The following is an 11,204-nucleotide window of genomic DNA, read 5'->3' as shown; positions in this document are numbered from 1 at the left end:
ATCTCATAATGTGAAATAATAATACTGTGTTTCCCCAAAAATAAGACAGGGTCTTATATTAATTTTTGCTCCAAGAAACACATTAGGGTTTATTTTCATGGAATTTTTTTTTCATGTACAACAATCTATATCTATTCAAATACAGTCATGTCATCTTCTGGTTGTTGCACAATGCTGCACAATGGTGGAGGGCGGGGTTTCACTTAACTAGGGCTTATTTTTGGATAGGGATTATATTATGAGCATCCTGAAAAATCATACTAGGGCTTATTTTCAGGTTAGGTCTTATTTTCGGGGAAACAGGTTAATAAATTTCTATGTTTTTCCCCATCAGTCCTTTCCCTTTCTAAATTTCACAGTGTTTGGGGTTTTGTTCATGGAAATTTTGAAAGGGAGTTCTTATATGCGCATACAAGCACATACAAGAATGAACACTTTTTCAAATGTATCATGAGCCACTAATTATATTGTCTCTTTTCTAATTAAATGATTTCTAGTCTTGGATCTTTAGAACGCCTTTGTTTAAGTTTCATATTGGGATGGGCTTGCACAGCTAATAATTACATATTGGCATCCTTTAATTAGAAGGACTGCTCACAGTTAATGACCCAGTCCAGAAAGCAGTCACTGTAGGAGGGGCAGTGACCCTTCTACTCTATGCATTATTGTACAACTGCTCCATAGCCAAACAAAGGATATTTTGCCAATGAATCTATTACAGTTTAAAGGTTTCACAGGGAGCAGAGTGTAATGGAGCTTGCAGCGGGAATGTGATGCTCTTGGTGGGGTGTTAGGGGTATTATTTTTGGCTTTCCTTTTGCTTTCTCTCTGGCCTTCTGTCGGGACAATTAACACTGGATGACTAATGGACAATACTCACCTCATGATCTGCACTTATCAAGGCCAGAGATAGACTAGGATTGTGGTTTGGTGCTGAGAGAGAACCATTTGCAAACTCAGGGTTGGGCTAATTCCATCCTAAGGAATTGGAAGATTTAATTAGGGAGACTATTTAGAATTATAAAGGCAGGCTTTTGCCACATAGCAAAAATGACCAGTAGTGTGGGAGACAACAATCAAAGGCACTCTTCACACAGAGTAATGCTTATTCTAGGTCCATCTCCACCTGACATAGAATCTTCTCACCCAGTGATGGCAAACCTACGGCACGGGTGGCACTGCTGGTACATGGAGCCCTTTCTTCTGGCACGCGAGCCATAGGTCGCTACTCCCCCTGCCCCCCTGCACAGCCAAACCTCATGAGGCGGCTGCAGCCAGGATTCCCCCTTCCGCTGCCACTTCCGGGTCCTCCAGGTCCATTGGCATGATTCCCCCTTAAACCATCACTTCAGGTTCTGGTCTTCCGGGTCTGGGTCCGTCACTGCTGCTATCGCAGTGGCGGCACACCAGCCGCTGTCTCCCCCCCCCCATTTTGGGCACGCAAGCCCAAAAAGGTTCGCCACCACTGTCCTCACCTGATCAAAACAAAGTTTGTGATGAGTCAAACTAGAGTAGCTGTTCACCAAAAAGAACAAAAGAGGGCACCTGTTTATATCAAATTCTGTATTCTCCTGTATATGCACAGATCAAAAATTTAAAAATTATTTTTTAATAATCTGAACAGAACAGCCCCGGATACTATATAGGAGGTATATTATGAGTATGTGGCTTCTATGCCTGCTGAATTTGTTGTCTAACTGCTTACTCTAGGTGAGCATCTTCAAGGTCCCTGATCTTCTTCCTCATTTTTACGTTGCCATCAGATCTGGACCTTCAAATAGAGGACACTTTTAAATGGGGAATTGTCCTCTGGTGTTGAAACATAGGATTTTACCTTATGTGGACTGAAAAATGCATCCTTTTTCCTGATGGCAATGCATGCACAATATTGTGCACCAATACCAGGCCATTTCCTGGCTTTTTGAATTATGGATACAATATGGATACATTCATAAACCAGAGGTTGTTTTTTTTTAAAGAATTGAATATAATAGATATTCGACATTCCCATCACCCCACCTTGCAGCATTTTGAAATCTCAAAGATAAAGGGTGCTTTTAGATGAAGCTTCCCCCCTTGAAATTGCCATGACTTTTCTTGTTATGTGCCATAAAATCACTTCTGACTTATGGCAACCTTAATAAGGCTTCAAGATGTGTGATGTAGTTAAGAAGTAGTTCACCTTTACCAAACAGAGATTTGAATCCAAGTGTCCTGGCTCCTAGTCTGGCACTGCTTTACCACACTGGCTCTGCACAGAAATTTACAAGGGATCCAAAAAACTTCATGTTTCATTTATTGAGGTGATGCTGGTTGGGCAGTACTTTCTGCACAACAACTTCTTGATTGTGGAACTCCCTCCCAAGGGAAGTCATCCAGGCTTCATCTCTGTTGAATTTCTGGCAGACAGCTCAATCTGTATTTTTACATATGGCCTTTGGACTGTAAAAATAATTTTAGAATTAGCTTTTGGAACTGTTTTTATGAGTTCCTACAGAATATAGACTTTTTTTTTTTAAAAAAAAAAGATTTTTAAATATTGTTTTCAATCCATTTCTCAAGTATTTTCTTTAATCTATATTGTTGTGCATTGCTTTGGGAGCCCAGTTGGGCAGAAAAAAATAAATGAAATGTTTTCAATAAATAAATAATAAATAAGTGGACCTTCAGTTGCCTTCCTGTTCTTTTCACACATATTTTGTTTTGCTCCATCTAAATTCCTCCTCACAATATTAATTGCAATATGTCACTTCTCAAGTCCTTGCTGTCTTTTACACAATTGTGATACCACCTCCCCTCCACACATCAGAAGCTGTCCCACAGTTTTTCTTTTGCCCTGTTGCATTACCTTCCTGCTTTGAACTCTTCCTGTTTTTGTTGACGTCCAAGGCTCTGCCAGACTGAGGGAGAACAACTGCATTTTCTTTCTCTGCTGTGATTTAATCTCAATAATATTGTTTGCCGCAACAGCGAATGCACACTTTATCTCCTGCTTGCAGAGTAGATATGGAGAATGCCAAAAATATATTTTCATCTCTTCTTTCTTTAGAGTAAAAAGTTTCACAAGGGCAAATTGACTTTCAGGGTAGCACGATACAATGAGTTTCTATCTTCATTTATTTGAGCCCTGCCAGTCCATGTCTCTTCATTACACTCGGGTCAGCAACTTTATCCCCCGATTTTAGAACTGAAATTCCCCTGTAATCAGAAGCAACACTGGGCAAATTTCTTCCCTGGTATAAATTCATTGCAGTCAAAGGAGTTACACTAGGGATGAATTTGTTGGAGGGTGTTTTGGCATACTATCAATCAGTTACTAAAGTTGGCTCCAGCTCTCTTCATTTTCATCACCCTTGGCTGCTCTAGCTGATACTTACATTGGAGCGGTAGTCAGATTTATTGGTGCCCCTTTGGGGGGGGGGTTAGAATAAACTTAGCACCAGTTGGCTTAGAACATGCTGAGGGGGATTGATGCCACCATGTGCTAGGTTCCCTGTAAAATCTACTGAAGCAGTGCTCAAGCCCAGGTGTCCATGTAAATTGAATCACATTTTCTCCACTGAACTTTAAGCACAGGGTACTTCAAAAGTCACTCCGTGAGTCATAGCCATGGTTTTGTATTTCCTGTGCCCTTCATTTTAAAACATGGCACAATACTAGCCAGGCTTAGTAATGCCTACATATACTGCTGCAACCTCTATCCAGCAAGGAGGGACCTGTGTGGGTGTGTTTGGAGGGCTATGTTGTTTCATAACTGTATGTTCAGAAACTCCAATAGGAAATTCAGCGCCCTTGTAAATATCTGGCCATCTTGGAGGAAAATATAGATTTGTCTCAAGGACAAATGTGTATAAGTACAGGAATGTGCAAAGTGGTTGTTTTGAAGTTATGTCTGAACCTTCTTTTTCCTGCAGAAAAGACTGCATTTGCCCTCCCCATCCTGGAATAAAGACGTAAGACAAGTATCATGGGTTAAAACACGGGCCACACTTTATTGATCATAATTCAATGTTGCCACCCTTTGGCAAAGGTGGGGCTGCTGTAGTGTGGAATCAGGTTTAAGCAAAGAGGTCACAAAGTACCCTTTAATCAACAAATGGGCAAATCCCCGGCCCCAAGTTGGTGTGGTCTTAAAGATAGCAAGAACCCAGCTGGCCGCAATTTGACCACCCACAGACCTCAAGCCATCTTTACTTGTTGACTGTTGGTCCGGTTGTAGCCCAAGCATCTTTCCCCCACAAGCATTGTAATCACATGTTCCGCAGCACTGGGAGATCCAGTGGGCTGTTAGCTTACCTGAGTTTGCAATGAGACTCACCAGAAAAAAACTGTTTTATCCGCACTACCTGCCACAGCATAGGGACTAGCCCAGCTAAGTCCTATGCATGCCATCAAGCCCATCAAGCTCAACAAGCAGACATCCAAACCCAAATCGGACAGATGAACACCATCGTTCAAAAAAAAAAAATCTCAGGCCTATCCAATCAGATCCTCTTGGTGATCAATCACCGATCCAAGGGCACTGCAGACCACTCTGCAGACCTCCCATTTAACACTCCTGCATGCTGTGTTAATGGAGAGGAAAATCCTGACATCCTTCCATGCCAACTGAGATTGTGTACCACACAATATGCATGGCCGGGTGGGTATGTGGCCTTCAACCATTTCAGGTCGTGTAAAATGTCCAGGATCAACACCTTACCAGAATGCCTGGCCAAATCATTGCCGTCGAGATGTACTACCAATAAATCCATTGCAGATTGGCCAAAGGCCACCACCTGCATATCTGGCTCCACAGCATTCCACGTAGCCCTCTCCATACAATATGTGCTCTGGCTCCAAGGCCTAGGTCGCTCCTGCATGGAAATGCAGTGGCCTGTTCCTCTGCTCAGTTTACATAGCTGCAGCCCACAATCAAAATATGCCTCTGTCTCACCGACTCTATGAGACCTGCAAAGACATAACAAAACCAGGTCCCTGTCTAGAAATTAGGGAGTGTTCTGATGTACCTATGATAACTGGATGAAGACCACCAACCCAAATGCTTGATTTCCTCTGAGCTGTAACCCAAGGCTGCTGCAATGGAAGCTGCACCGATCACGAATGAGTGTGTGCTGAACCTCATTCCTTGGATGCCGACCCTATCCAGCACTACATCCATCAATTTCTAGAACTGATACTTCATCAATGGTGAATTATCCATATGTTTAAAGAAATAGCCTTTGTCCTGTCCCCTAACCTCCAAATATGCTATCGTGGCTTTCACAGGGCAGATGCTGTTCATGTGACACTAGGGTGAGTTGAGAACCCTTACCTAGCTGATCGGCCTTGGGTCGTTGAATAAGAATTTGCACCATCCCGTCTTCAACCCTCACATTCTGCCATTGCAAGGTTAGCCTGGCCTTGTTATTCTTTCTGTAAGCAACTACTTCGCTAATCCTGAGGGCCCCAAAGAATGTCAGTAATGATGGTGCTTTAAATAGGACCATTTTGTACTCATCCCTATACAAAAACTCCCACTGCCTAAAAATAGGTTCTAACAATACAGGCCATATTGGGGCCCTGGTGTCCTGAATTCTACCCCTCTCTTTGGACCATCCTTTGACAGAGTTGGTAGCATGCCAGGTGTGCCAACTAGTAGTTTTCCAGAGAGGAAAAGTTGCTCAATTGAGTCACCAAGCAAAGAGACAATATTGATAGAAGAAAAGTTATATTGTATCAAATTTTCAGCAGGTTATACATACAGCTTTGTCCTTATTCAGACCTTATTCAGCAATATCGACAGAGTTCAGTCCATAAATGAGTTTAGTAGTCAATGTCCTTGTAAATCCGTCCAGCAGCACTTCTTCTCCTCTGATCCACATCACATCAGCACCACACCACCATGACCACCTCCACAGGGATGTAGGGTAGATTGTGAATGCTGGGACTGCTGGCTTTATTCTAGCTTCAGCCAATCCTTTGTTTCTCTCACAGCTGTTACAAGTTTCATCACATATATCTCGTATCTCCACAGCTGTATAAATCATTACTTTACAGGCTTTCTTTACATAGATCCTTACAATTACTTACAGTATTTCAGGGTCATTACAATTAGTATTACAAAACTGTATTAACAATTTCTATCAGGTTCATATCAGACCTGTCAACCTTCAATCATCTTTTTAATGTGGTATTCCATTGAGTAATCATGAAAGCAATTAACCGTAGTGTAAAAGGCAAGAGCTGACAACCTGCCCTGTATAGTTCCAGGTGCCAATCCCTTCCTATTCAAATGCACTATAAATTATTGCAGATGTTCCACTGACACCACCCAAACCGGGTCCAGGTTGACCATCTTCCTAAATTCCTGGAACTCTATACTCACAGCTGGGCACCCTTTCTGTGTCCTTGGTGCCAGAGCCAAGCCTATTGCTCTTGCCATGTCTTCGTGCCAATTTGCCAAACCTCTGGGGGGAGAATTTCTGGGAACTCCTTGGCTCCGGTGTCTAGCTCCCTGAACAGCTCAATCTGTTGGAGCGACAATGCATCAGCTAGTCTATTTTCTATACCTGGTACATGTCAGGCCTGCACTAGGATGTTAAACTGCAGAGCCTGTAACGTGAATGCCCTAACCAGTTCCTGCTGGCACAGAACTTACCTACATACGCCATCTTGGGAGTGCCTGTTTTAGATCTGCGTGGAGCTGGGACAGGTGTTTTTCTAGCTGGCTCCTTAACTTGGCTAGCTGGCGCATTCAACCTTGGGCAATCTCGTCACAGATGAGAGCCACCACATTCAAAACATTTAAGAGGCGTTTTACTCTGGCTAGGAGCTAGGCTCCTGCGTTGCTCAAATGAACTTTGCCTGGGCTCTTGAGAAAAAGACTTTCTAAAATCAAACTGGCTCTGTCTCTTAGGCACTACTGGTGCAGTCTTTGCCCTAACAGCTGGTTCAGGCCTTTTAAAGGAGAGAATCTCATCAGTTTTTAAAGCAAGGGTTTGCAAGTCTTTGTAGTCTCTCTCCAACAAAGTACTCCTTATCTCTGAAGGCACCAAATTAAGAAAATGCTCCATGTACAACACAGTTCTTAAATCCTCAAAGGTACTAACACCCAAGGAGCTCAACCACTGATCACCTAGATGTTCTATCTTGTCAGCTAGTGCAGAATAACACTCATTAGGCTGCTTTTTCAGTTTTCTAAAGTTCTGCCTCAGTATTTCCAAAGTAAAACCAAATTTTCTCTTTACCACCTCTTTAAAAACATCCCAATCCGTTTCTTCAGCAGACAATTTGGCTACAATGTTGGCAAGTTGCCCAGAGCACTGCGTACGCAATAACTTGACGTACCAGGCCTCCGGTACCCTAAGGTCTCGACACGCTTGCTCATATATAGATAAAAATGATAAGATATCATCGCCATCATGGTAGTAAGGTAGATTGCTTCTATCAACACTGGCTATTGAGTTCTTAAACTTCTCTTTTTCCTTCAGCTCATAAACCAAATGCTCCACCTTTTTCTCTCTGTACTGCTTCAATAACTGATCAGCAGTGTTCTGATTATGAACTGATTGTGTATGACAAGCAAAAAAATCAGCAAACATAAGGGTTAGCTTATCCACTGGTGATAGACTCTTGTTAGGATCAGGACCCTCAGCACCGGCTGCTGCTGCCGCCGCTCCTGCTGTTTCATCAGGAATGTCCCTGGCTGGCACACCCCTCCCTACTGGAGTGCTGGTGCCTGCCATGTCCTCTGTCTGCTCCATTTGCCTCAATTTAGACCAAGCTGGATCTGTGTCAGATCCAAATAGTTCCTGGATGTCCCCCGCTGGGAGTTTAGCCATTATGTTGCCCTTTTGTAATTCCCTTCTTAGTTGTGAAGAACCATAAGTAATCCTTTGCTTAGCTCCACTTTGAGTCAAGACGCTGTGCTCAACAGCCTCCAAAAGCTCTTGATGCAAGGCCTTCGTAGCTGTACTAACCAAAGGCAGTCTAGCAGATGCACCACCAATCTTAACTGTTCTCTGAGTCACGAAATGCTTTCCAGGTAATTCAAAAGAACTCTGGTCCTCAGACTGTTCCTCCATGCAAGCTGCGTTCAAATCAGCAGCTGGTTACCAAGAAGAAAAATCCTTTCTCTCCAAAAAGCCTTTCAACTCTCCTGCCGCTGCAGCCTAAGCATTAGCGCGGGGGAAAAGCCGTAAAAGCATAAATCTGTCTTGACAAAAAACAGACCTACCTGGAGCTTAAAGAAGTGTCTACTGACTCGTATGAAAATGCCTCTCTGAATTCTCATAACACAACATAACCAAAACATAACTAAAGCATTGGTCCCTTAACAGACTTCGCCTAAGCTAAGTCTTTTTCTTTAAGACCCTTAGCTGAAAAGAAAAAAGCAATTTAGCTGATTTATAGCCCTTCAAAGTAAACAGCGTGGAAGAAATTCCTCTGCCAAGGCTTGGGATTTCCCAGCTGCGAAAAGCACATGCATCGAGATGCCTACTGCTTTCAACTTCAGCAAAAGTAAACTCAATAAATCAAGGCCCATGTTTCATCCCACCGCTGCCACCATGTAAGCAACCCCCCACCTCCAAAGAGATACCAGGGCTGCCGGAGAATGGAGAGATTCCAAAGTTTAGTCAGTCCTTTAGGAGCTAAGATGAGCCCAAGACTCTCAGCTAGGCCCTGACTAACACTTCTTCCTCAAATCCACCTCCTTTATTAAGAAAAACAACACACACAGACAAATCCATGAGTTTAAACTCAGGCTAATCTGGGTTCTATATCAGGTAGCAATTACACATGGCCAAATCAGAAAGACTAGTCTGTTCAAGAAACCAATGCATGCAATTCTAAATCATTACTGTTTTATTTGAAAAAGGATGGTTCAGAAAAGAATTCAGATTATTGCAAAGTAATTCAGTTAGGAACATTTTCATAACAAGGCAAACAGATCACCCCCACCACTCCAGTTCGAAAAATAAATTAATTAAAAGCATTCTAAGCTAGAATAATGCATAAGCACAGTCATTCTCACGTTTCCAGGGATTTCACAGTTCGTAGTCCAACAGGTCAGGTAGATTCCAATTGTCCTCCATCAGTCTATGTTGACAAAAAGGCTCCATACCAAAGATATAATCCATTTTGGGAAAAAGCACATGTCTGACCTTTCTCAGTCCAACTCCATCTTTTTTCCAACTTCTTACCACTTCCTTTTTCTTCCCAGAATTCTTCATAAGGAACACCCCCTCCTAGGTCTTGTTGTCCCGCCTAAATTTCTCATGAGAGCTTCAGTTGTTATCATACTTTGTGGCAGGTTTATTTTGACTATGAAAGTCTCTGCTCTCTACTCATCTTAGCAACGAGATAACCAGAGAGCGAAGCTTCTCTGAAACAGCATGAAAAACTTTCCTACTACAGAGCAGACTTTAAATCAAGATGGATGCTGTCAAGACAATATTATAACTACAAAACCCATTCTAGCATCTCATAAAAACACAAATCATGACAGTCATGACCTGGTCTGAATGTGATGTAAGGTTGTTTATAATATAAACTACTGCCTGATTGTCACACCAAAATCATACCACTAAGTTTGACCACTCCTCTGCCCATAGCCAAAGCGCACCCACTTTTGGGAAGAATTCTAGGGATGTTAAATCCTTGGTAATGGCGTTCTGATGCCAATCATCAGGCCACATGCTGGCACACTGTTGTTGTTTAGTCATTTAGTCGTGTCCGACTCTTCGTGACCCCATGGACCAGAGCACGCCAGGCCCTCCTATCTTCCACTGCCTCCCGGAGGTCTGTCAATTTCATGTTGGTTGCTTCACAGACACTGTCCAGCCATCTCATCCTCGGTCGTCCCCTTCTCCTCTTGCCATCACACTTTCCTAACATCAAGGTCTTTTCCAAGGAGTCTGCCACATCTGAATGGACTTGAAAGTCTGCTTTCAGACTATTTCACCTCTCCAGAAAGATATCCTGTTAAACCCTGCCAAAAACTGACTCTACACCAGTAGGTCTTCCTTCATACCATGTGTGACCCTAGTCCTGTGGAATGCTGGCCCCTCATGGCATCGCAAAGCCTGCACAAAAATACGCGCCTGGGTGCTACCACTCTACAAGTGAAATTTAAGTGTCCCACAATTTCCTGGAGCTCACGAAGAGACACCTTTCACTTCTGCAATAGTGCAGCTATCTTGATCCTAAGTTAAATACCTAGGAAAGTGAGGGGCATGGCTGGCCCCTCTGTTTTTTCTTCTATCAGGGGTAAACCCAGATCCTCTGCCATTAATTGAAAACTTTTTAAGCTAAATCTACACTTTCCTGAATTCCTTTCTCCACAAAAAAGGTAATCATCCAAATAATGGACCGTAGACTTACAGCCCACTCTACTCGTAAGTTTCCACTCAATAAATAAGCTGAACCGTTCAAATGCAGAGCATGACACTGAGCAGCCCATAGGTAAAGCTCTCTCAATGTAAAGGGATCCCTGAAATTGAAATCCCAACATGTCAAAGTCTTGCAGGTGAACTGGCAAAATTCGAAACACTGATTTTATATCGCATTTCACCAGCTCTGCCCCCAAACCACACTTCCTTACCATGCAAACCACCACGTCAAAGGAGATGAAGCGCATGGTACAAAGTTCCTGAGGGATATTGTTGACCGACACTCCCACCAGATAGGGAAAATGATGAATTAATCTGAATTCACCCTGGGCCTTTTTGGCACTATACCTAAAAGTGAAACCCTCAGGTTCTCCAAAGGAGTCATTGCAAAGGGGCCAAGCACTCTTCCTTCTTTCCCACACGCTCATCGGAGGTTCTGTGCAAAAAATGCCCTACTCTCACCCACTGCCGGGATCCTAAATCCATACTTAAAGCCTTCCAAGAGGTAAGTAGCATCTTCTCTGTGGGGGTAGGTACTTATCCATGTTTCCAAAATGGTAAATTTAATAGGGCTGGGTCCCTTTTCCAGGGGTCCCACCGCCACTACTGGGTTTTTACCTCCTCCTGAACCCTTGTTCTGGCATTGAGCCCCAACTCTGAAGCATGATGTACTTAGGTGTTGACCTCCACATGCAGAACATTCATGCTGGAAGTGGCATGGTTTCTTGGAGTTGTACTCCCAACAGAGTAGGTGGGGTTGAACCACCTGCCCTGCTCCAATGCAGGGTTTCAGTCCCACGGCAACTTTCCTATTTAGATGCCTACTATTGA

The 11,204-nt window shown here is 43.1% G+C and overlaps 1 protein-coding gene across 1 annotated transcript; it reads right to left on the bottom strand.

Annotated features, from left to right (window-relative positions):
- Positions 1–2,277: 2,277 nt before the first annotated feature.
- LOC144586555 (uncharacterized) lies at positions 2,278–10,826 on the bottom strand. The gene is made up of 2 exons (XM_078384915.1): positions 2,849–10,826; positions 2,278–2,442 (listed from the first exon to the last, which is right to left on the bottom strand). The coding sequence occupies exon 1, from the start codon at positions 8,064–8,066 to the stop codon at positions 6,756–6,758; it is 1,311 nt and encodes a 436-aa protein (XP_078241041.1). The 5' UTR covers positions 8,067–10,826; the 3' UTR covers positions 2,278–2,442; positions 2,849–6,755.
- Between the last annotated feature and the right edge of the window lie 378 nt (positions 10,827–11,204).

This window comes from Pogona vitticeps, chromosome 2 (assembly GCF_051106095.1).
Source record: "Pogona vitticeps strain Pit_001003342236 chromosome 2, PviZW2.1, whole genome shotgun sequence".
In the NCBI taxonomy this organism is placed as follows: Eukaryota; Metazoa; Chordata; class Lepidosauria; order Squamata; family Agamidae; genus Pogona; species Pogona vitticeps.
The sequence above is the reverse complement of the archived record's forward strand: the minus strand, read 5'-3'. Positions and strand labels throughout refer to the sequence as shown.

Bases quoted from the DNA above. Each gene is read 5' to 3' on its own strand.
- LOC144586555 (XM_078384915.1), bottom strand. From the start codon at position 8,066: ATGGAGGAACAGTCTGAGGACCAGAGTTCTTTTGAATTACCTGGAAAG.